Below are 26,442 nucleotides of genomic sequence, written 5' to 3' on the forward strand. Positions count from 1 at the left end.
ACACTTGCTCCTTTCCTTGCTGTGCTGTTAATGAATCCCCATTCCATCACCTGTAGCTTTCAAACATTTTGGAAAGGAGGAAGTCCGGACTCAATTAACATACTGCCAGCAGCATCAACTTGTTCTTGGATTTCCAATTAAAACAGCCTCTCAAATGGGAACTCTATCCCCAGCCCAAAAATAGCTGCTACTGCCAACTGGATCACAAGCAAATATTTTCTATTCATCTGATTAATATCACAATTAGGTTTGTATTCTTTCTATTGAAGTACCTTGTCTAACAGTAATCTGTTTTTATGCAAAGCTTCGCAAGCACACAAGAACCAGCAATCTCCCAAAAGGCCTTGTTTGATGTGTCCATCTTGAGGGTTTTCTGGGAACAACTGGGGAGAATTGGAAATTTCCTGAAAATTCCAAGCAAATTCAGTCAAACAAAAGAGCATGAAATGTCAGCGAGAGATCCCAAACTCTAACTTATACGAGAGCATGCAGAAAAATGACCTCTCCAGCTGCCCCTTTAAAATATGCAACAGATGGTAATTCAATTCTAATAGAATAATACAGGTTCAAAATTAGACAGTTAAAATTAAGCCAATTCGCATTTTAATGGAGTTCCTCTATTCGGTTATATTAAAAAAAGACATGCAAGATTATTTTTACAGCCAGCTTATACATGTCAGAAAGTTTCCCGTATCAATCTCATCGAATCAAACAGCACAGAAGGCCATTCGGCCCATCATGCCTGTACTGGCTCTATGAAAGAGCTATCCAATTAGTCCCACTCCCCTGCAAAATTGTCCCCATAGCCCTGCAAAATTGTCCTTTTAAAGCATATATCCAATTCCCTTTTGAAAGTTACTGTTTGAATCTACTTCCACCATCCTTTCAGGCAGTGCATTCCAAATCATAACTCCTCAACCAACATTTCTCCTCATCTCCTCTCTAGTTCTTTTTCTAATTATTTTAAATCTGTATCCTCTGGTTACCATCCCTCCTGCCAATGGAAAAAGTTTTCCCTTATTTACGCTTTCAAAATCCTGTATGACTTTGAATATCACTATTAAATCGCCCTTAACCTTCTCTGCTCGAAGGAGAACAATTCCAGCTTCTCTTGTCTCTCCACATAATTGAAGTCCCTCATTCTGAGTATCATTCTGGTAAATCTCCTCTGCACCCTCTCTAATGCCTTGACATTCTTTCTAAAGTATGGTGCCCAGAATTGGACACAATACTCCAGCTGAGGCTTATCCAGTGATTTATAAAGGTTTAGCATAACTTCCCTGCTTTTGTACTCTATGCCTCTATTTATAATGATCCCATGTGCTTTTTTAACAGTTTTATCAACTTGTCCTGCCACCTTCAAAGATTTGTGTATGTAAACCCACAGGTCTCTCTGATCCTGCTCCCCTTTAAAATTGTACCATTTAGTTTATATTGCCTCTCCTCATTCTTCTTCACAAAATGCATGACATCAGACTTCTCTGCATTAAATTTCATCTGCCATGTGTCTGCCCATTTCACCAGCCTGCCTGTGGCATAGTGGTGGGCAGCACGGTGGCATAGTGGTTAGCACTGTTGCCTCACAGTGCCAGGGACCCAGGTTCAAATCCGGCCTCGGGTGACTGTCTGTGTGGAGTTTGCACATTCTCCCCGTGTTTGTGTGGGTTTCCTCCGGGTGCTCCGGTTTCCTCCCACAGTCCAAAGATGTGCGGGTTAGGTTGATTGGCCATGATAAAAATTGGCCCTTAGTGTTAGGGGGGATTAAATACGTGGGGTTACGGGGTTACGGGGATAGGGCTTGGGTGGGATGGCTGTCGGTGTAGGGACCGGGTGCTAGGGTTTGGATGATCAGCCATGATCTCGTTGAATGGTGGAGCAGGCTCGAAGGGCCTACTCCTGCTCCTATCTTCTATGTTTCTATGTGTCTTCCTGAAGTCTGTAACTGTCCTTCTCTCTGTTTACTGTATTTCCAAGTTTTGTGTTATCTGCAAATATCGAAATTGTGCCCCCTATACCCAAGTCCAGGTCATTAATATATTTCAAAAAGAGCAGCAGTCCTAATACCGACCCCTGGGGGAGCACCACTGTATACTTCCCTCCAGTCTGAAAAAACAACCATTCTCCACTACTCTCTGATTTCTGTCTCTTGGCCAATTTTGTATCCATGCTGCCACTGTCCCTTTAATCCCATGGGTTTCAAATTTTGCTAACAAGTCTATTATGTGGCACTTTATCAAGCACCTTTTAAAAGTTCAAATACAAATCATCAACTGCATTACCTTCATCAATCCTCTTCGTTATCGAAGAACTCAATCCGGTTTGTTAGATTCGATTTGACTTTAACAAATCCATTTTTCCAAGTGAAAATTAGCTTTGTCCCGGATTATTGTCACTCAAAGTTTCCCCACCACCGGCATTAGGCTAACTGGTCTGTAGCTACTGAGTTTATCCCTCTCCCCTTTTTTGAATGGGGTGTAACATTTGCAACTCTCCATTCCTCTGACACTACCCCCATATCCAAGGAGGATTTAAAGATTGTGGCCAGAGCCTCCACTATTTCCACCCTTACTTCGCTCAGCAACTACAGTACTTACAACAGGAAATGTGATCTCAACAGACTGGGCATTAACACATCACACCAGTTTTTATACAAACCAATATGCATCAGTATCCCTCAGACAATAAAAAGCAAAGAGGTCTCTCTTAGAATTAGTTGTAAAATTGGTAGAATGTAAATGATTATCCACTTTACGTCATTTACAGGGCAATGGCATCACTGCTTTTTAGCAAGAGACATACATTTTATCCACTACATTTTTCAGGTCTCCCTACAGTACTTCCTACCTAAAAGAGAAACAGAGGATTGTGATGAAGCCTCTGCTGATGGCACTCTTTAACTGTCTGCTCTAAAATGCAATAGAGTCACCTACAATGCCATGAACTTAAATTTTTTCTCCTCTCTGGGGAAAATATCTGGTCAACTCACAGTATCACAGATGATACCTGATTTGAAATAATTATTGATCATAAACTGTGAAACATCATTACAGTATATTTAAAAATCTACATTAAACAAACATGCACATGTAAGCAACCCATCAACCACATGAAAAACTACATTTAGAGCCTGTATAAGTGTTTCTGAGACACTTTCCAACGAGACAGACAGATTCTCACCTGTGGTCGTAGCCATGTAATTTTACCACAGAATTTGGCAATGGGTGTAGAATAACTTGAGAAAAGAGAAGTGCTAGTAGCAGGGAAGTCAGTATCTTCAAATAGTATCTTCTCTGGGGTCTCCATATCCTAAACAGTCATTGTCACAGAAGCTTTCGCCTATGCTCAAAGGAATCCCAGAAGAATGACATTTTAATTTCCATCAGTTTGTCTTTAGGCTGAGAAAATAATTTTCAAAGTAAAATCATTACAAGGTTAGTGACAGAAACACTAATTTATTTTTTCAATTATGGATGAATGATCATGCCAACACAATGGTAGAGAGAGTACACTTAATTCACATGGCAACACAAGATAATTACAGATGAGGAAAGCCATTTGGCTCATCTTAGCGCACCCATTCAGAAAGAGCCTACAATCCCCCTCCCCCTCTGGGCATACAATTATTTCTTGAATAATTCCAGAGTTTTCGCTTCCACTACCTCCGGAAGTCCATTCTCTGTATTGATTACTATCACATTTTTGAGTCTTTTCTACACATCTTACTCTAGATGATTTTGGCTCTTGTATTTTAGATTTTAGATCTCTTCTCCCCATACCTTCAAGAGTGCCTATCCTAAGACTCTAGGTAAGCAGTCAGTAAGATCTAGGTAGGCTATTAGTAATGTGCCTGCGTTAAGAACAGCAAACACAGATAATTGTTCTTAAACTACCGGAATTTATCTTATACCTCCACAGTATCTCTCCTAGTCATCAAAAGTGGTATGGCATATCAAGCCTGGTTTTAAGTTTAAAATATTAAGAAAATGTATTAAAAAATAAATTAGCAAATATTTTAAGAGTGATATGAAATAATGACCCAGAATTTGTGGTGGGTAATAACAGCGAATGAACAGCATTTGCTGTTATTACCCCTTTGAAACTGACTGCAACATCAGGATTTAATGCATGCGCATCCAAGCGCGTTAATCCTGAAGTTGTGGTCAGTCATTCACTGCTCCGACACTGGCTGCGCTGTGGACCAACCCCCCACCCCCCCCACCCCGCAAGCCAGCAATCTGTGTAATCAGGGAAAAATCAGTGAAACCGACAAAAACTTTGGCTTTTCCGTGGTAATATCGCTGTTAAATACCCCATTAAAAGTTAGATCCTTTTGGATTAAGTGTAACCAGGGTTTTAACAGTGAATTGACTGCTAAACAAATGTTACGACCCTGAAAAACTAACTTTAATTTTGTGAAGTGTCAAATTTATCCATTTTAATAACAAATACATGGGAAAAAATTCAGTTGATTAGCGCCCTCTTGGGCGCAAAGCAACTAGCGCCCGGGCGCGGCAATGTTTGCACCGCTCGCGAAATTGACCAGGCATTTTGTGGCGGCACTAAACACTACTGCCACGATCTCCTGCACCCGCAGATCGTGACGTCAGTTGAACGTGCAACGCCCCGGTAGCACCCAAGACTGGATATTGAGTGGCGTCCCTGCCTTTCTGCCTACCGCTAGCAACGACAGGTTGAGGGGAGCGTTTTGCAGTCGGGAAGGGACTGGGGAAGCGCTATTTAAAGGCGGCCGCTTCCTGCCTTTTTTTGTCGGCGACATTTTTGCACCACGCATTCTGAGAGAGAGAGAGAGAGAGAGACTTCTGGAGAGATTCAACGCTGTGTGAAGGAGTTTTGGGTACTGAGCAGCACTTTGCAGGTTCATTTTGATTCGACCTTCCTTGCATCGATATAGAAGAGACTATGGAGGCTGCACGCTGAGCTCTTTCCCTGGGCCTCTCCATTATTCTTTCCAGCAGAATTGATATACAGGTCTCTCCAGGCCGAGATTCAAGGCTGCAATGAGCAGGGTGTGGATGGAGAGCAAGATTGACCCTCCCCTTTAAGAAGTGGCCGGTGCCAGTGTGTCTGTGTTCCATTGCTAACTGACATCACATGAGCTTCGCCAGCACTTTGAGGTAGCGCCTCGCTCCTCGGCATTAGCGCCTTAAGAGAGGTGTGTAGCGCCTGATTTAGCGCTCACATCACCTTCAGGGGCGATAGAAGCCAAGTTTGGAGTCAGAGGCGATAATTAGCGCCAGGCGCTAAACTTTGCGCCCGGCCGATAATTGCGCCCCAAAAGGGACGGTACCAAATTTCTCCCCCACAATTTTTAAGAAACTTTAAAAAAAAAAGTTTTTACATTTTGTTTAAGTTTGTTCATCTTTATTTCAGATTTACCCTTTCCCCATGTGAGAGCCCCAATTTTTGTTTTGCTCGCTCTAACATTTTAAAAAAGTTAGACTATGAGGAGCTTCTTCACTTCCTGGTTCCTGATCTGTGAGAATTCTGCATTGTGCTTGGCTGCTTAGACAGCTTGTTGACATCACAGCAGCTTGCATTAGCAATTCCCCTTTAACTTACACTGATCGCAACCGAACATCGGAAAAGTCAAACTTCTTGCCACAGAGATCGCAAGATTAACGTGGGAAGCTTACATCAGGGCCAGCGGCGAACGCCTTTGCTTCGCCGCTGACTGCAAATTACAGGTTTATAGCTTTACAACAGCAAGTCTATTATCTAACTGTGAGTGGAAGAAATAATGAAAGTTTCAATCTAATGCTAAGCTATTATTTTATAGATAACAATTATAAACAGTCCTTTTCTTGTAATCTTTTGTGACTACAGGAGCTCACTACTCTACCGTAACTTTTCATGTGACTAATGAAGTGGGGGGGGGGGGTGGGGGGAGGATTCAGGAAAGTGTAAATTTAAAAGCAGCGAAAGAAATATCAAGACACTGGAGAAGAGTAGAGTTTTGGGTAAAAATAAGCAAAGTGGGTCAGGAAGGGACAGAGAGAGTAACAAAGGTAATAAGGCATCAGTGACTAAGGTGACAGCAGGGAAAAATAGAAATAAGTCAAAGCTAAAGGCACTATATCTGAATGCGCGAAGCATTCGCAACAAAATAGATGAATTAATAGCACAGATAGAAATTAATAGGTTTGATCTAGTAGCCATTACGGAGACGTGGTTGCAGTGTGGCCAAGGTTGGGAACTAAATATTCCAGGATACTTAACATTTAGAAAAGATAGGCAAAATGGAAAAGGAGGAGGGGTAGCCCAATAATAAAGGATGGGATAAAGATAGTACAGAGAAAGGATCTTAGCTCCGGAAATCAAGAAGTAGACTCAGTTTGGGTGGAGCTAAGAAACAGCAAGGGGCAGAAAACATTGGTGGGAGTTGTTTATAGGCCCCCAAACAGGAGTTGTAATGTAGGGCAGAGTATAAATCAGGAAATTGGAGGCGCATGTAACAAGGGTAATACAGTAATCATGGGGGACTTTAATCTACATACAGACTGGGAAATTTTTTTTTGCAGTAATAGTGTGGAGGACAAATTCATGGAATGTATGCAAGATAGTTTTCTAGATTAGTATGTTGAAGAACCATAGGGAACAGGCTATTTTAGATCTAGTATTGTGCAACAAGAAAGGGTTAATTAATAACCTTGTAGTAAAGTGGCCTTTAGGGAAGAATGACCATAATATGATAGAATTTTATATTGAGTTTGAAAGTGATTTCGTTAAATCCAAAACTAGGGTCTTAAGTTTAAATAAAGCAAACTATGTAGGTATGAGGGGCGAGTTGGCGAAGGTACAGGAAACTCTCGATTTACCGGCACCTAAATAACCGGAAATCTCTGTGAACTGGCAAAATTCAGGAGTAGGTTCAGGTAAGTTTTACTTCATATTAGTGGCCTTTCCTGGATCTGTGGCCGGGTTCCTGCACCTGTTGCTAAGCAACAGGGAAGCCTGGATTTGTTGCTGTGTACGGAGCTCTCGTACCTTTTAACTATACCTCTCTGTAATCCGGACTTTTTGATAAACTGGCACCACGCCGGTCCCGTTGGTGCCGGATAAAAAAGTTTCCTGTAGATTGGGAAACTACATTAAAAGGTATGATGGTAAAGAAGCAATGGCTAGCATTTAAAGAATACATAATTTACAACAAATATACATTCCTTTAAGGCACAAAAACCCCACAGGAAAAGTGGTCCAACCATGGCTAACAAGAGAAGTTAAAGATAGTACAGGAAACTTTCTGGTATCCGGCACTGACGGGACCGAGCTGTTGCCGTCCCATCAAAACTGCTGTAGAAACCAGCGCTAATGTTAAAACATACAGAGCTTCTGAGCTCCGTGTGAAACAACAAACCCTGTTGCTTAGCAACAGCTTCAAAACAGTCCACGCAGCTTGCAAGTGTCTCTGTAGCTAAGCAACAGCTTCAGCCAGATGCTTGCAGAGCCTGACTGGGAAAAAAAAGCAACGAAAAGTAAAAAAACTTATCTGAACCGACTCCTGAATTTTGCCGGTGGATAGAGCTTTCGATAGGGTTAAACGAAAGTTTCCTGTACTAGCTCAAAGGAAGAGGCTTATAATGTTGCCAAAAAGAATAGTAAGCCTGAGGATTGGGAGGATTTTGGAATTCAGCAAAGGGAAATTGCTAGAATCTATTGCCAGCACGGTGGCATAGTGGTTAGCACTGTTGCCTCACAGCGCCAGGGACCCGGGTTCGAATCCAGCCTCGGGCGACTGTCTGTGTGGAGTTTGCACATTCTCCCCGTGTTTGCGTGGGTTTACTCCGGGTGCTCCGGTTTCCTCCCACAGTCCAAAGATGTGTGGGTTAGGTTGATTGGCTATGATAAATTGACCCTTAGTGTTAGGGGGATTAAATACGTGGGGTTACGGGGATAGGGTGGGATATGTGTTGGTGTAGGGGTTGCGGGGATCGGGTGGGATATGTGTCGGTGCAGGCTCGATGGCCCGAAATGGCCTCTATCTGCACTGTGTGGTTTCTGTGATTTCTTCTGATTATTAAGGACGTAGTAACAGGGCACTTAGAAAATAATAATAGGATTCGGCAGTCAAAACGGATTTATGAAAGGGAAATCGTGTTTGACGAATCTGTTACAGTTTTTTGAGGTTGTAACTAGCAGAATAGATAAGGGGGAACCAGTGGATGTGGTGTACAGTAAACTCTTTCGTATCCGGCACCTACAGGACTGGGATGGTGCCGGTTGATTTAAAATTCTGGATAACGGCGAGGTATACCTACCAAGGCAATTTATATATCGGCCGACCTCAGACCAGAAGAAGGGACATGGAGTGACAATGGCCCAAGGTACGAGAGCCCCGTTACACAGTCACAGGTGCAGGAACCCCGGTTACATGGCCACAGGTGCAGGATCCCCGGTTACATGGCCACAGGTGCAGGAGCCCCCGGTCCAGGAGCCCCTGTTACACGGCCACAGGTCCAGGAGCCCCGTTACACGGCCACAGGTCCAGGAGCCCCTGTTACACGGCCACAGGTCCAGGAGCCCCGTTACACGGCCACAGGTACAGGAGCCGTGGTTTCACGGCCACAGGTACAGCAGCCCCGGTTACATAGCCACAGGTGCAGGATCCCCGGTTACATGGCCACAGGTCCAGGAGCCCCTGTTACACGGCCACAGGTCCAGAAGCCCCGTTACACGGCCACAGGTACAGGAGCTGTGGTTTCACGGCCACAGGTACAGCAGCCCCGGTTACATAGCCACAGGTGCAGGATCCCCGGTTACATGGCCACAGGTCCAGGAGCCCCTGTTACACGGCCACAGGTCCAGAAGCCCCGTTACACGGCCACAGGTACAGGAGCCGCGGTTACACGGCCACTTGTGCAGGAGCCTTGGTTACACGGCCACTTGTGCAGGAGCCCCTGTTACACAGCCACAGGTACAGGAGCCCCGGTTATACAGCCACAGATCCAGGAGTCCCGGTTACACGGCCACAAGTGCAGGAGCCCCGGTTACATGGCCACAGGTACAAGGGACCCGGTTACACAACCAAAGGTGCAGGAGCCATGATTACACGGCAAAAGGTACGAGACCCCCGGTTACACAGCCACAAATATACAGTAAAACTTACCTTTGGGTTCCTCTTTGGCTGGACGGTCAGCTGATACTGTGCAGGGAAGATTGCAGTGCCCACAGCAACGGCGGGAGCAAGTGGTAAGTCATTCCCCACCATTTTCGGGACACTACTGCCCTGCTCCTTCTGGGTCAGAAGCCTCAAAACCTACTCCTGAATTTTGCCGGTTATTAAAGAATTCCGGATGATTAAGTGCCGTTTAAACAAGAGTTTACTGTATTTGGATTTTCAGAAGGCATTCGATAAGGTGCCACACAAGAGGTTATTAAACAAAATTAGGGATCATGGGATTGGGTAATATACTAGCATGGATTGAGGATTGGTTAACGGACAGAAAACAGAGAGTAGGAATAAACGGGTCATTTTCGGGTTGGCATGCTGTGACTAGTGGGGTACCGTAAGGATCAGTGCTTGGGCCTCAGCTATTCACAATCTATATCAATGATTTGGATGAGGGGACCGAATGTAATATATCCAAGTTTGCTGATGATACACAGCGTCGGCAGGAATCTCGAACGGCAGAGCGGGGCTATAAAAGTCCCCAGAGACCAGGTAAGGCCTCACAGCGTCGGCGGAAAACCTGAGCGGCAGAGCGGGGCTATAAAAGCCCCAGAGACCAGGTAAGGCCTCACAGCGTCGGCGGGAATCTCGAGCGGCAGAGCGGGGCTATAAAAGTCTCCAGAGACCAGGTAAGGCCTCACAGCGTCGGCGGGAATCTCGAGCGGCAGAGCGGGGCTATAAAGGTCCCCAGAGACCAGGTAAGGCCTCACAGCGTCGGCGGGAATCTCGAACGGCAGAGCGGGGCTATAAAAGTCCCCAGAGACCAGGTAAGGCCTCACAGCGTCGGCGGGAATCTCGAGCGGCAGAGCGGGGCTATAAAAGTCCCCAGAGACCAGGTAAGGCCTCACAGCGTCGGCGGGAATCTCGAGCGGCAGAGCGGGGCTATAAAAGTCCCCAGAGACCAGGTAAGGCCTCACAGTGTCGGCGGGAATCTCGAACGGCAGAGCGGGGCTATAAAAGTCCCCAGAGACCAGGTAAGGCCTCACAGCGTCGGCGGGAAACCTGAGCGGCAGAGCGGGGTTATAAAAGCCCCAGAGACCAGGTAAGGCCTCACAGCGTCGGCGGGAATCTCGAACGGCAGAGCGGGGCTATAAAAGTCCCCAGAGACCAGGTAAGGCCTCACAGCGTCGGCGGGAAACCTGAGCGGCAGAGCGGGGTTATAAAAGCCCCAGAGACCAGGTAAGGCCTCACAGCGTCGGCGGGAATCTCGAACGGCAGAGCGGGGCTATAAAAGCCCCAGAGACCAGGTAAGGCCTCACAGCGTCGGCGGGAATCTCGAACGGCAGAGCGGGGCTATAAAAGCCCCAGAGACCAGGTAAGGCCTCACAGCGTCGGCGGGAATCTCGAACGGCAGTGCGGGGCTATAAAAGCCCCAGAGACCAGGTAAGGCCTCACAGCGTCGGCGGGAATCCTGAGCGGCAGAGCGGGGCTATAAAAGTCCCAGAGACCAGGTAAGGCGTACCAGTCTCCAGTCTGGAAGGAGAGAGGTAAAAAGTAATCCAAGTGTGACGTCACCAGAAAGCGGGTAAGTGATTGGTTGGTAAGTATTTCTCCCTTTTAAGCTTAAATCTCTTTGGTTTATAGTTTCTAAGGTGTGATATTCACCATCTAGAATCGGGGCAGAGAATATTTAAGAATAATATTAATAAATTTAATTAATTACATAGAATGGGAGATCAGGCGATGTGTTGCTGCTGCAATATGTGGGAGCTGGTGGACACCATTGATGCTCATGGTGATCACATTTGCAGTAAGTGTTGGCTGCTCAAGGAATTCCGGCTCCGTGTTGAAGAGCTGGAGTCCGAGCTTCAAACACTGAGACACATCAGGGAGGGGGAGAGTTACCTGGACTCGGTGTATCACGAGGTAGTCACCAATTAGATTAATTAATTCAGATGTAGTCCGTGGCCAGGGTCAGGATGGTGTGACTAGAAGTGAGGCAGGTACGGGGTTCCAGGAGGTAGTGTTGGAGGAGCCGCAGCCCTTGCACTTGTCCAACAGCTTCGACGCTCTTACTCCCTGTGGGGACAGGAGCAGGGACTGCAGGGCGGATGAGCAACCTGGCCACAGCACCGTGGAGCAGGGGGCCATTCAAGTGGGGGGAGTTAAAAGAAATGTTGTAGTGGTAGGGGATAGTATCGTTAGGGGGATAGATAGAGTTCTTTGCAGCTGAGAGCGAGAGTCCCGAAGGCTGTGTTGCCTGCCCGGTGCCAGGGTTAAGGACATCTCCTCTGGGCTGGAGAGAAACTTGGAGTGGGAGGGGGAGGATCCAGTTGTCGTGGTCCATGTTGGTACCAACGACATAGATCGGACAAGGAAGGAGGTTCTGCTGAGGGACTTTGAGCAGCTAGGGGCCTAATTAAAAAGCAGAACCACAAGGGTAATAATCTCTGGATTATTACCTGAGCCACGAGCGAATTTGGCTAGGACAAATAAAATTAGAGAGTTAAATGCGTGGCTCAAAGACTGGTGTGGGAGAAATGGGTTTTGTTTCCTGGGACACTGGCACCAGTACTGGGGCAGGAGGGACCTGTTCCGTTGGGACGGGCTTCACTTGGCCAGTGCTGGGACTAGAGTCCTGGCGGATCATATAACTAGGGCTGTAGAGAGGGCTTGAAACTAACTAGTGGGGGGAGATTCCTAGAGAGCAAATAATAAAAATGACAACAGAGAAGGTCATAGACTTAGGTAGCAGTGGGGAAATTAAAAACCAGAGCGTGTCAGGAAGGGGCAGAAGGTATGGAGTAAAAGGTAAAGTAATAAAAAGGGCAAAAGCAGGAACTAAGTGTCACAAAACATCTTTGAAAGTTCTCTAGCATTCGTAACAAAATAGACGAGTTAATGGCACAAATAACTATATATGGGTATGATCTTGTGGCCATTACAGAAACATGGCTGCAGGGTGACAATGCCTGGGAATTAAACATACCAGGTTATTTAACGATCAGGAAGGACAGGCAGGAAGGAAGGGGAGGTGGGGTGGCTATGTTAATAAAGGAAGGAATCACTGTAATACAGAGAAATGATATTGGGTCAAAAGATTAGGATAATGAAACAGTTTGGGTGGAGGTAAGGAATAATAAGGGGAAAAAAACACTAGTGGGCGTAGTCTATAGGCCTCCGAACAGTGGCAACTCTGTTGGATGGAGTATCAATCAGGAAATAGTTGAGGCTTGTAATAAGGGAACATCTATAATTATGGGGGATTTTAACTATCATATTAATTGGACAAATCAAATTGGGCAGGGCTGCCTTGAGGATGAGTTCATTGAGTGTATTAGGGATGGGTTTCTTGAGCAGTATGTAACTGAACCGACCAGGGGGCAAGCAACCTTAGATCTGGTCCTGTGTAACGAGATGGGATTAATTAAAAATGTCCTAGTAAAGGATCCCCTTGGAATGAGTGACCATAACATGGTTGAATTCCATATTCAATTAGAGGGTGAGAAGGTTGGATCTCAAACAAGCGTGCTAAGTTTGAATAAAGGAGGCTATGAAGGTATGAGAGCGGAATTGAGTCGAGTGGATTGGGAAAATAGATTAAAGGGTAAGACGATACATGATCAGTGGTGTACATTTAAGGAGTTATTTTACAACTTCCAAAAAATATATATTCCACTGAGAAAAGGGTGTAAAAGAATAGACAGCCATCCGTGGCTAAGTAAAGAAATTAAGGATAGTATTCGACTAAAAACAAGGGCATATAAGGTAGCCAAATCTAGTGGGAGGATAGAGGATTGGGAAAACTTTAAAAGACAGCAAAAAATAACAAAAAGATTGATTAAGAAAGGGAAGATAGATTATGAAAGTAAATTAGCAAAAAATATAAAAACAGATAGTAAGAGTTTTTATAGTTATATAAAAAGAAAAAGGGTGGCTAAAGTAAATGTTGGTCCCTTAGAGGATGAGACCGGGAAATTAATGGTGGGAAATATGGAGATGGCAAAAACACTGAATGAATATTTTACATCAGTCTTTACAGTAGAAGACACTAAGAATATCCCAACACTGGACAAACAGGGGGCTAAAGGGGGGGAGGAGATAAACACGATCAAAATCACTAAGGAAGTGGTACTCGGTAAAATAATGGGACTCAAGGCGGATAAATCACCTGGACCTGATGGCTTACATCCTAGGGTCTTGAGGGAAGTGGCGGTAGGGATTGTGGATGCATTGGTAATAATTTTCCAAAACTCCCTGGACTCGGCAAAGGTCCCGGCAGACTGGAAAACTGCTAATGTAACACCCTTATTTAAAAAGGGCAGTAGACAGAAGGCTGGAAACTATAGACCGGTTAGCCTAACATCTGTGGTAGGTAAAATTTTGGAGTCCATTATTAAGGAGACAGTAACAGGACATTTGGATAATCATAATTTAATAGGACAAAGTCAGCATGGTTTTATGAAGGGGAAGTCATGTTTGACAAATTTGCTGGAGTTCTTTGAGGAAGTAACATATAGGGTGGATAAAGGGGAACCAGTGGACGTAGTGTATTTAGACTTCCAAAAGGCATTTGACAAGGTGCCACACAAAAGATTATTGCTTAAGATAAAAAATCACGGGATTGGGGGTAATATTCTGGCATGGATAGAGGATTGGCTATCTAACAGAAGGCAGAGAGTTGGGATAAATGGTTCATTCTCAGACTGGCAATCAGTAACTAGTGGTGTTCCGCAGGGGTCAGTGCTGGGTCCCCAACTCTTTACAATCTATATTAACGATTTGGAGGAGGGGACCGAGTGTAACATATCAAAGTTTGCAGATGATACTAAGATGGGAGGGAAAGTAGTGAGTGAGGAGGACATAAAAAACCTGCAAGGGGACATCGACAGGCTAAGTAAGTGGGCAGAGATTTGGCAGATGGAATACAATACTGGAAAGTGTGAGGTTATGCACTTTGGCAGGAAAAATCGTAGAGCAAGTTATTATCTTAATGGCAAGAAACTGGAAAGTACTGAAGTACAAAGGGATCTGGGGGTCCTGGTGCACGAAACTCAAAAGGTTAGTATGCAGGTGCAGCAAGTGATTAAGAAGGCCAATGGAATGTTGGCTTTCATTGCTAGGGGGATAGAATATAAAAATAGGGAGGTATTGCTTCAGTTGTACAAGGTATTGGTGTGACCGCACCTGGAATACTGCGTACAGTTTTGGTGTCCATACTTAAGAAAGGACATACTTGCTCTCGAGTCAGTACAAAGAAGGTTCACTCGGTTAATCCCGGGGATGAGGGGTTGGACATATGAGGAGAGGTTGAGTAGATTGGGACTCTACTCATTGGAGTTCAGAAGAATGAGAGGCGATCTTATTGAAACATATAAGATTGTGAAGGGGTTGGATCGGGTGGATGCGGGGAAGATGTTCCCGATGATGGGTGAAACTAGAACTAGGGGGCATAGTCTTAGAATAAGGGGCTGCTCTTTCAAAACTGAGATGAGGAGGAACTACTTCACTCAGAGGGTGGTAGGTCCATGGAATATGCTGCCCCAAAAAGCTGTAGAAGCTACATCATTACATAAATTTAAAACAGAAATAGACAGTTTCCTAGAAGTAAAGGGAATTAAGGGTTACGGGGAGCGGGCAGGAATTTGGACATGAGTCTAGGTTCGGATCGGTCATGGCCCTGTGGGTAGCGGAGCAGGCCCAGGGGCCGTGTAGCCTGATCCTGCTCCTATTTCATGTGTCTAATTCTGTTAGATTCAGGAGATGGTTCTGTGATAGTGGATTGGCGGTTAGGATCAGATCAGCCATGATCTTATTGAATGGCGGAGCAGGCTCGAGGGGCTGATTGGCCTACTCCTGCTCCTATTTCTTATGTTCTTATGTTCTTATACAAAGCTGGGTGGGAATGTAAGCTGTGAGGAGGATGCAAAGAGGCTTCAAGGGGATATAGACAGGCTAAGTGAGTGAGCAAGAACATGGCAAACGGAATGTAATATGGAGAAATGTGAAGTTATCCACTTTGGTCGGAAAAATAGAAAAGCAGAGTATTTTTAAATGGTGAGAGATTGGGAAATGTTGGTGTTCAGAGGGACCTGGGTGTCCTTGTACATGAATCACTGAAAGTTAACATGCAGGTACAGCAAACAATTTGGAAAGCAAATGGTATGTTGGCCTTTATTACAAGAGGATTTGAGTATAAGAGTAAAGCCATCTTACTGCAATTATATAGGGCCCTGGTGAGACCACACCTGGAGTATTGTGTACAGTTTTGCTCTCCTTACCTAAGGAAGGATATACTTGCCATAGAGGGAGTGCAATGAAGGTTCACCAGACTGATTCCTGGGATGGGGGGATTATCCTATGAGGAGAGATTGAGTAGACTAGGCCTATATTCTCTGGAGTTTAGAAGAATGAGAGGTGATCACATTGAAACATACAAAATTCTTACAGGGCTTGACAGGACAGAAGCAGGGAGGATGTTTCCCCTGGCTGGGGAGTCTAGAACCAGGGGTCACAGTCTCAGAATAAGGGGTCGGCCATTTAGGACAGAGATAAGGAGACATTTCTTCACTCAGAGGGTGGTGAATCTTTGGAATTCTCTACCCCAGAGGGCTCTGGCGGCTCAGTCGTTGAGTACATTCAAGACCAAGAGCGATAGATTTTTGGATATTAAGGGAGTCAAGGGGTATGGGGATAGTGCAGGAAAGTGGAGTTGAGGTAGAAGATCAGCCATGATCTTATTGAATGCAGAGCAGGCTCAAGGGACCAAATGGCCTACTCCTGCTTCTATTTCTTATGCTATGTTCTCACTAGTCTACCTTATCTTTTCCTGTGACAATTCCAATTGATTCGACTATCATCAACTTACTCAGCTCAATGAACAGGTCCAGGCACTTGCATTCTTCCCCACTAGTTACCGTGGTTTATTTGAATTTTCATAACTGACACTCTGATTCATAAATAAATTGGCTGCCTGTTTAACTGAATAAATCACACGGTCAGTGGTTGTTCAAAAGTAGTTTGATTGCTTCTCTCAAGCCTCCAGTTCAAAAATCAATTTGAACTGTCCTTCTATCAAATTAGGCTGGGACATGTTTTTTGAAGCCGACTTTAAATTCCTCATATATTGCAACTGGATTTAAAGAGATAACCATCAACTAATCCTAGACAAACAAAAATACTAACAGTCTAAAAGCTGCCCAGCACTCAGGTCTACCACTTTGCACCACAAAACCAGTTTTCTTGGAGTTGCAAAACAACACAAAAGTGCCTTTAGCCAGCTTTGCACTGTACAGATACTTATATAAAAAAAATTATTTTCAGATCACCAGAGGGAAACTACTACAGGCAAAGCAACACAATAGGGCATGATCTAATTGAATGGCAGAACAGGCTCGAGGGGCTGACTGGCCTACTCCTGTTCCCATGTAATTTTAATAAATTAAATTTATCGATCTCTGTCTTGAAAATTTCAATTACATCAGAACGTGGGAACAGGAGTAGGCTATTCAGCCCCTCAAGCCTGTTCTACCATTTAATTAGGTCATGATGGATCAGTGTCTCAATTCCATTTATCCACCTTTGCTTCATATCCAGATTTACCAGGATGATACCAGGGATGAGGTTGTTGTGTATGTACCTTTAAGGGAATAACTGGTCTCAGACTGCAGTACCGGCAGTGACCACCCCTGTATAAAAGGCCCTAGCAGGCTTCTGTAGTTTCAGTTTCCAGGTTGTCTCCATTCAGTAAAGACTTGTTATAATCAACTCCTGCAGTCCATGTCTCAATTATACACGGACATAATACTGGCGACGAGTAAGAAACGAACTTACCTGCAACTCGGCAGCACCTCAGACGACGTTATTGAAGGTCGAAGCCAGAAGAAAAAAAAAATCCAAAGAAACTCGAGAAACGGGCGTCGACCGTGGGCAACCGCCCTCCAAATCATCGAATTGAAAAGTGCAGGAGAGACTGTCGAGAGCCAGGCTTTGTTCTCCAGTCTGTGGTTTCCCAGCTAATCGGGCTGGTGGCAAGTAGTGCACTGATCCTTCCTGGGCTGCGGCGGGCTAGAGCTTGATCGGGTGGCTCTGCAACGGGGCCGGGCAGCGAATCGGGAAGCAAAGAGAGAGAGAGGGTGGAGCACACAGGGCGCGGCCGGTGCTTCGAAGCCGGGCAGCGTTCGGACCTAAGAAGAGGGAGGGAAGTGTCCCAGAGGGTCCGCTCCACGACGGGAACGGTTCTTCAATTGACGGAGCAAATATTGAAGCGCGATAGAAAAATAAAAATACCGCGGAGAGCGGCGTTGGCAGCAGCGATCGGGGAGGCGCGAAGACCATAGGGCGTTGCCATTACAGGATAGTAAAATAAATATAATCGCCAGCAACAGCGTTGGCAGCAGTGGCAGCGGGGGGAAAGCGCAGGAGGCGCCATCTTAACTCGGCGGGGAAGAAGGAAAAGCGCGGGAGGCGCCATTTTGATCCATCGGGGACGAAGGCAAAGCGCAGGAGGCGTCATCTTAGATTTTCAAGATGCCAAAGACTGGCGATATCACTGCCTTCGATAATGCAATAGAAGATTGGACCACGTATGTGGAAAGAGTCGAGGTATATTGCGAGGCAAACGAAATAGCCGATGGAAAAAGGCATCGGTATTGCTAAATCTAATGGGCGCCAGAACGTACGGCCTATTGCGGGACCTGATTACTCCAGCCAAACCGAAGGCGAAGAGTTTTAACGAAATTGTTGCTATCCTACAGGAACACCTAAATCCTACACCGCTGCTGATAGCAGAAAGATTTAAATTCCACAGGAGAAATCAGCATAAAAATGAGAGCAATGCTGATTACCTTACGGAACTACGCAAGCTATCAAAGCACTGCCAGTTCGGAGCAGGACTGGCAGATACCTTATGGGACAAATTTGTCTGTGGACTCCTGAGTGAAGGAACCCAGAAGAGGTTACTCTCAGAGAAAGAGCTGACGCTAGATAAGGCTTTCAGCGTGGCAGTATCGTACGAAGCAGCAGCAAGGGGAGCTGCGGAAATAAAACAAAAGCCACAGGAATACAGCACCCACGAAATGACATGGGGATTTGCAAAATGTTATCGCTGCAGCAGAACAAACCATGACCAGAAGGACTGCTGGTCCAAGGACAAAATATGCAGGCAATGCGGAAAGATGGGACACATTGCACGAGTTTGCAGGTCTGGGAAGAAGACCAACGACAACAAAAAAGCTACTAAGGAACCGTACAGGAAAGTACAAAAGATGACAGACAGTAGTTCCGAAGACCAGATGAGCGATAGTGAATCCGGGAACAAGAGACTAAGCTGTCTCAAACTTCACAACGTAATCGCAAAAGAGGATCACCGAACCATTTGGGTCACTCTCACGATAGCAGGGTCCCAAGTCAAAATGGAATTGGATACAGGATCAGCTCTAACCGTCATGAATCGACGAGACTACGAGCGGCTATTCTCACACATACCCTTGAGAGAGACATCCATTGTCTTGAGGACGTATACGGGGCAAAAAGTATACCCCAGAGGAAAAATAAGGGTGCCTGTCGAATACAACAGCAAGAAAATACGGAAATTGTATCTCTACATTCTGCAAGATGGTGGACCACCGTTATTGGGACGTGAATGGATCAGAAAGATAAGTTTAGACTGGCACTCCATTCAGGCACTGACGGTGGCTGGTGAAAAGGATGACGACGTCACTCCTGGACGATTGTCAACAATCTTAGCTGACGCCAAAGAGGTATTTCAACAAGAACTGGGCACTCTTAAAGGCGTAACCGCCTCGATAAAAATAGAGGAGAATGCAATTCCCAAGTTTTTCAAAGCAAGACCGGTACCATATGCAATTCGCCCAGCCGTCGAGGCAGAGCTGGAGAATCTGGAGAATGCAGGCGTGTTATCTAAGGTAGACTGGAGCGAGTGGGCGACACCCATCATTCCTGTCATGAAGAAAACGTTAAACAATAAGTCTGAGGAGCCAAGGAAGGTTCGCATCTGTGGGGACTTCAAGGTGACGGTGAACCCAGTCCTTCACACAGTACAATATCCTCTTCCAAGGATAGAAGATATCTTCGCCTCACTATCTGGAGGGAAGCGTTTTACAAAAATTGACCTAGCACAAGCATATTTGCAGATGGAGGTTGAAGAATCCTCTAGGAAGTATCTCACGATAAACACTCACAAAGGTCTTTACCAGTATAATCGACTGGTGTTCGGAGTAGCATCAGCTCCGGCGATATGGCAAAGAGCGATGGAACAAGTCCTGCAAGGGATTCCGGGGACTCAGTGTTACTTGAACGACATCCTAGTGACAGGTGAAGATGACAGTGAACACCTTGCCAACCTAGAGCAGGTGCTCACTAGACTACGGGAACATGGGCTACGAGCCAATCGCCCCAAGTGCGAATTTTTTAAGAAACAGATATCGTGTTGTGGCCACGTGATTGATGAAGAGGGGTTGCATAAGTCCCCTGACAAAATTGAAGTGGTAGTTAAGGCTCCAGCGCCTGAAAATGTGTCGCAACTGAGGTCATTCCTCGGATTGGTGAATTACTACCATAAGTTTTTGCCGAATTTGTCCACAATTCTGCATCCACTGAACGCCCTACTACGAACGGGAGTAGCATGGAAATGGAGCGATGAATGTAAGCGGGCCTTTCAGAAGAGTAAGGACCTAATCACTTCAAGAGAAGTACTGGCTCACTACAACCCATCACTACCGATAAGACTGGCGTGTGATGCGTCTCCCTACGGCATTGGGGCGGTACGGTCACATAAATTCCTTGATGGTTCAGAGAGGCCGATAGCTTTTGCGTCACGCTCGTTAACTTCAGCCGAGCGTAACTACGCCCAGATTGACAGAGAGGCCCTCAGCCTGGTGTGGGGGGTGAAGAAGTTCAATCACTACCTGCACGGTCAGAAATTTACTCTACTAACTGATCATCAACCTCTCGTCTCCATTTTCAACCCTCAGAAGGGCGTACCGATAATGACGACACAACGGCTACAGAGGTGGTCCCTTTTCCTAGGGGCACACCAATATGACATCGAGTACAAAGGAACTAAACAGCATGGGAATGCTGATGGATTGTCGCGCCTACCGTTGCCGACGGTGGAAGAAGAACTGGCAGTGGATCCAGTGGAGTTATTCCACTCGACTATAGTCGAATGTCTCCCTGTGACGAATGCAAACATAGAAAAGGAAACACGACATGACCCGACACTCTCCTGGGTCTATGATTTAACGGTGAAGGGATGGCCAGCACATGGCGAACCACTGCTGCCAGTGTAGGATTCGCAAAAATCCAGGAAAATACAGTCTACATTGTAAAACCCCTGAAATGGCCACATTTTATGAACACAAGATGGAGTTGGCAGATCACATGACTCATTTCAGAAGGACATACCACTGCAGTATCTTAAAGAAACCTGAGTCACCACCGATTAGAAGATTCCAGAACTGACTGCAATTGATATGGTAAAATGGTTACAGTAGTAACGAAGTCAAAACAAAAGTATTTACACCTCAAGGTGTGTTAATTGCTAGCAAAACGCATACCCATCTCTAAAATCGCAGAGCACAGACAAAACCTATTATCTGTACCAAACTCAGAGGGACACAGGACAGATCCCATTAGTTTCATTTACAAGACATTAAAATAAAGTACCCGCTTTTGTCAAAGCAGCCTGTCCATTACTTTAACAAAAGAAAACCCCTGATTTGGCGCCAAGATAAGGGCAAGAAAACAGTATAACTGTTGGGGGAAAAGAGACATTAAAAACAACACACAGTTTCACACAGACACGAGGTCAAAGGCAGAGCGAGTGGAGAGGTTCGATTACGGTTCGAGGAGCACGGAGGGCCTACAAGTTCGAGCAGGAGAGCAGGTTCAGGAGCCGGTCCCATAAGGAAGATTGGAGATCCCGGACGATACAGGAGCACCAAGGTCAAGGACAGTTTTAAAAACCCTGGTGCGCATAGAGGCCCAACTCCACCTAGCTGATCTAGTTGAGGTATACTTAGAGGCGGGAGGGTTTTTAATATTAAGGGCTTTGTAATTCGGGAGTGTTATTCATCCTTTGTTGTGCCGTGCGCTTTCTCCAACCCCCGTTTTATTATATCGCTGATCTAGAATTGATGTATTATGATAGTCAAAGTAACTCTTGTGTGTTAAATTTTAGTTCCCATTGAGAGGCGTGTTCATGATTTTTGTCTGCATTGTTTCTTCATTGTCTATGTTTTATTCTCCTTAAAAATAAAGATACCTTTGATTTAAAACTTACCTTGTCTCACCTGATCCATTTGTCTTCCGAGTCACAAGTTGGGCCAACACATCAAGGTGGTCTGGCAATAAGCCCAGTGTCTAGAACCGGTGAGGGGGGGAGCGCTTCGGAACCGCTCACGAGCAGTGTGAAATCAAAAACCGATCTCGCACACCACAAGCTCGTTAAAACGACCCCTTACACCAGCATTCTCACCGAGAAGAGAACAGCTGTCAGTGTGCAGAGGAACCTTGATGTGTGGATCCAGAGTAGTAATTCCACCCAAAATGAAGGATAGAGTGCTCAATGAGCTTCATGAGGGTCATCTGGGAGGGGTAAAAATGAAGAACTTAGCCAGAGCATTTGTGTGGTGGCCGGGAATCGATAGAGAAATCGAAGAGATGACCAAGAGCTGTGCAGGATGCCAGAAGGTCCAAAACGCCCCACCACAAGCCCCTCTACATCCATGGGAGTGGCCCTCATCTCCATGGCAAAGGGTGCACATTGATTTTGCTGGTCCCTTTATGGACTCGATGTTTTTAATTGCGGTGGATGCACATTCAAAGTGGCCAGAGGTAATAAAAATGTCCTCAACCACCACAGAAAAAACTATCACAGTCTTACGAACCATATTCGCCAGGAATGGGCTGCCTGAACAGATTTGCTCCGACAATGGGCCACAGTTTGTGTCTGAAGAGTTCCGGAGGTTCTTAAAGAACAATGGTGTTAAGCATTACACATCCGCCCCATATCATCCAGCCACTAATGGATTGGCTGAGAGGTTTGTTCAAACATTCAAGAAGGCTATCAAGGCAATGTGTAATGAAGATATACCCCTACAACACAAGGTGGATAACTTCTTGTTTGCCTACCGGAATGCGACACATGCGGTTACCAACCAAACTGCAGCCATGATGTTCTTCAATCGAAGACTACGATGCCGCTTGGATTTGGTTAAGCCAAACATCAGAAGAGATGTGGAGAACAGGCAGTTTCAGAATATGAATGAAAGGCCGACCAGGAGTTTTAAGATAGGTCAACCAGTTTTGGCCCGGGACTACCGCACAGAGAAATGGCAGCCAGGAACGATCTGTACACGGCAAGGACCTCTAATGTATACCGTGGACGTTGGAGAGAGCATTGTAAGACGCCATGCTGACCAGATTCTAGAGTCACTGGAAAACGTCAACTCCATACCACGATCTGATACACCTGGCGATGAAACCGAAGTACCAATTGCATCTACCGCAGAATTGGTGATATTGGAAACAGACGAACCAAACAACGACATTGATCCCGACTCAACCTTGCCAGAAGAACCTGATATCCCAAAGAGGCGTTATCCAGACAGAATCAGGAAGCCTCCTCAAAGACTGAACTTATAATTGCTTAACTTCAACCAATGTATCTAGCAACCGTAATTGTAATTAGTTATTATTTAGTTGTTAAATGAATGTTATGTACTGTTTATCTAAAAGGGGAGGAATTGTTGTGTATGTACCTTTAAGGGAATAACTGGTCTCAGACTGCAGTACCGGCAGTGACCACCCCTGTATAAAAGGCCCTAGCAGGCTTCTGTAGTTTCAGTTTCCAGGTTGTCTCCATTCAGTAAAGACTTGTTATAATCAACTCCTGCAGTCCGTGTCTCAATTATACACGGACATAATAGAGGTACTTCAGTTATGTTAAGAGATTGGAGAAGTTAGGATTGTTCGGTCAAGGGGAGACCTGATAGAGGTGCTCAAAATTATGAGGGGTTTTGACAGAGCAAATAAGAAGCAACTGTTTCCTCTGGCAAGTGGATCAGTAACCCAAGGTCACAGATATAAAATATTGGCAAAAGAACTAGAGGGGAGATGAGAAATGTTTTCACACAGAAGGTAGATAAGATCTGAATCTCATGTCTAACTAACCTAGTTGAATTCACTCCATACACTTCAGCTCATCCAAACTCTGCTGCCGATATCTTATCCCACACCAAGTCCCACTCACCCATCACACCTGTGTTTGCTGACTTACATTGGATCCCATTCCTCAACTCCTCAAATTTCAAATTCTCATGTTTGAATCCCTTTGTAGCTTCACCCCTCCCTATCTGTAACCTTTTCCAGCTCTAGAACCCTCCAAGCATGCTACATTCTTCCAGCTCTGGCATCTTGTGCAACCTTCACTCCCTTCGCAGTGCCTTCAGCTGTTTATGCTCTACAATTCCTCCCCTCCCTACACCTGCATCCTTTTAAGACCGTCCTTAAAACCCACCTCTTTGACCAAGCTTTTAGTCACCCCATCGAATATCTCCTACTTTGGCTTGGCATTGCCATACAATTGCAAGTAGTTGTTCTGTAATTTGATCACAGAAGCCTGCTGGCCACCATTATCTGGCATACCACAATAAATGCTGCGAACAAAGAGAAAACTGCTAAAATGAAAATCATCTCCTGAAGGAAACAATTTCCACTGACGTTTAAAGAATAGTACAGATTGGAGTGTTTTTCAAGTCAGTAACTGATCAACATGTTGAGATAACATTTATAAATTCTTGCACTTTATGATCTCTCTCAAGCCTTGGGTGTATTATTGCCTTGTAAAATGCTCCACCCTGTGTATTAACTTGTATAATATAGTAGTACGCTGCAGTAAGTGAGGTACCCTTTATCATACACTGCAGCACCGATTATAAACAGAGATTTCAATAAAGTGCAAAATAGGTCCTTTATTAGCGTACGCATTTTTCAGGAATGTACAAGTCAGCGTCTTAATTTGGGAGGCTGCCCATGTTATTGATGCAATAATATAGTTTGTACTTCATGTGCAGGTTGTGATTTGGATTTATTGAATTGTATTATTATTTAATGTCACTGAATCATGCACTTTCTCCAGTGGGTTTTATTTAGGTTTCCTACATTTTTCTGGTTATTGTGTCACTGATCGCTGTGTGGACTATGGTAAATCCTTTGGCATAGACTCGCTTACTTGGGCATCCGCCACTTCTCCGCGCCCAGTCGGGTTTAGATTCACTTGAGTGTCGTGGACTCGGGGCCCGGAGTTCCTCGCACTCACAACTGGATGCGGATATTTCAATGTTGGCCTCTTAATCCAAACAAGAAACAAAGACCGAGATTATAAAATATAATAATCAATTACCTGAGGCTCCAGCGACAGAGACCGAGCGCAGCTCCGCATGAAGTGCCACAAATGAAACATCGCAGGCTCGGATAGGAGGAACAGTTAATCATCTTGATTGAGAGAAATCTGGCCTGTTTTGATGTGCATCGCCTTAACTATACTCGCAGCTCCGCCTGTTTAAATGGGAGCACAAAAGGACGGGTGCAGAAATGCACAAATACTCAGGTCACTGTCAAAATGGGAACCACGGCCAATGGTCAGAGAAGAGTTAATGAGAGAATGGGACCGGGAGATGAGAAGGTCTCAACTGGTAGATCTTAGAAATCTTGTAGTTTCGGTTTGCAAGGAATGGAGAACCATTAGTGTTCAGTTGTTATTCTGGAACCATGAGATCCGATAAAATTATTTAAAAAAAACATCCAACTCTGATCAGAGAAGCCTGGTTCAATGAGAATGAGAGTCTATTGTAGAAACAAGGATTAATGAAGAGATTCACTCGAAGATTAGCAAAAACATGTTCGAGTTCACAAAAGATCGGGGAAAGACTGGGGAGGTCAGAGAAGGTTTGAAGGAACTATCAAAAACACGAGCCCGGATTTTGCGGTGTGTAATGACAATGAACTGTCAGCGTCGCTGTCATTACCCCTCTGAGAGTGACCATAACTTAAGGATTTAGTTTACAGCCTTCCGGACTCAATATCGAGTTCAACAATTTCAGATCATAACCTCGGCCCCTATTACATTTTTACTTATATTTTTTATCCACACCTGTTTTGGCCTCCCCCCCCCCCTTTCTTTTTTTCTCTCTCCCACATGGCAGCTGTCTCCCATTCTGCCAGCACGTTTCACACCTAATCTAGAGCCGTCTTTTGTCTCCACTACTCCTATCACCATCTCGTCTCGTTTTGAATACCTCTTAATATCGCTTCTTATCTTTTGTCCTCTCCCAGCCTGGCCTCTTAATCTATTTCATTTCCTGGGCTTCTTTAGTCTTGACAAAGGGTTTTCACCCGAAACGTTGACTCTATTTTCTCTCCACGGATGTTGCCTGGCCTGCTGAGTTTTTCCAGCATTTTCTGTTGTTAAGGATTTAGTGCGCAGCTAAACGCAGAAATCCTTAAGTTGTGGCCAGTCATTCACTGCTCCGCCACAGGCTGCGCTGGAGTTTTAACAGCGTATTGACTTCTAAACAACCATCTGGCCCTGAACAACCAATGTGATACTTGTGGAATATCATACTTCTCCTTTATGATTAAAAATTATTAAATAAATGTGTTTTTTGAAAAATAAAGTTTGTTCGTGATATTTCAGCTTCTACCTTAACCCCATGTGTATGTCCCAATCTTTATTTCGCTCAATAACATTTTTAAAAAAAGTGCAGGTAATCAGTGCTTTTCATTTCCTGGTTTGTTGTCTGTGAGAATTCTTCAATATGATTGGCTGCTTAGACAGCTTGATGAAGTCACTGCTGCTCTACGCTAGGAATCCCCTATTGACAGTGCTACAATCAATTGCAGGTCGAGGAAGCTAACGTTCTTGCCACGTTGTGGGCAGCTTTCTTCGAGGTCAGTGACGATTGCCGTTGCATCGCGGCTGACCGCAAATTATGGGCCATTATCAAAAGAAGGAGGAAGAAAGAAGAGCAAAATACTGCAGATGCTGGAAATACACAGCAGGTCAGGCAGAACATTTCCTGAAGTTTCTGTTTTTATTTCGAGGAAAGAGATGAAGCTGGGAAACATCACTGATGCATGAAAATTAGTTTCCAACAATTATTTGAAAGTAATAAAAAAAAATTACCTGACCTTTCTCCATATCCCTTGCAATAATGTATTACTGCACTTGCACTGTACTGAAGCGGAGGCCCAAACATAGATATGATAGGAAAACAAACTCAGCCCAATTC

The 26,442-nt window shown here is 44.9% G+C and overlaps 1 protein-coding gene across 3 annotated transcripts in view; it reads right to left on the minus strand.

Annotated features, from left to right (window-relative positions):
• The window catches only part of capn10 (calpain 10), a 72,649-nt gene extending 47,351 nt beyond the window's left edge, over positions 1–25,298 (minus strand). The window contains exons 1-3 of one of the 3 annotated variants that reach the window (XM_085990116.1): positions 24,555–25,298; positions 3,178–3,336; positions 273–404 (exon numbers count right to left, since the gene is read on the minus strand). In XM_085990116.1, coding sequence (XP_085846242.1) covers positions 273–404; positions 3,178–3,303 — 258 coding nt within the window. In that variant the 5' untranslated portion in view covers positions 3,304–3,336; positions 24,555–25,298. Of the gene's footprint in view, positions 1–272; positions 405–3,177; positions 3,396–24,554 lie in introns of all 3 variants that reach the window. The other 2 variants (XM_085990115.1, XM_085990117.1) reach the window with 2 other exon arrangements.
• Positions 25,299–26,442: the final 1,144 nt, after the last annotated feature.

This window comes from Somniosus microcephalus, chromosome 6, assembly GCF_052327205.1.
Source record: "Somniosus microcephalus isolate GS21.2 chromosome 6, FLI_Smic_1.0, whole genome shotgun sequence".
NCBI classification, from domain to species: Eukaryota; Metazoa; Chordata; class Chondrichthyes; order Squaliformes; family Somniosidae; genus Somniosus; species Somniosus microcephalus.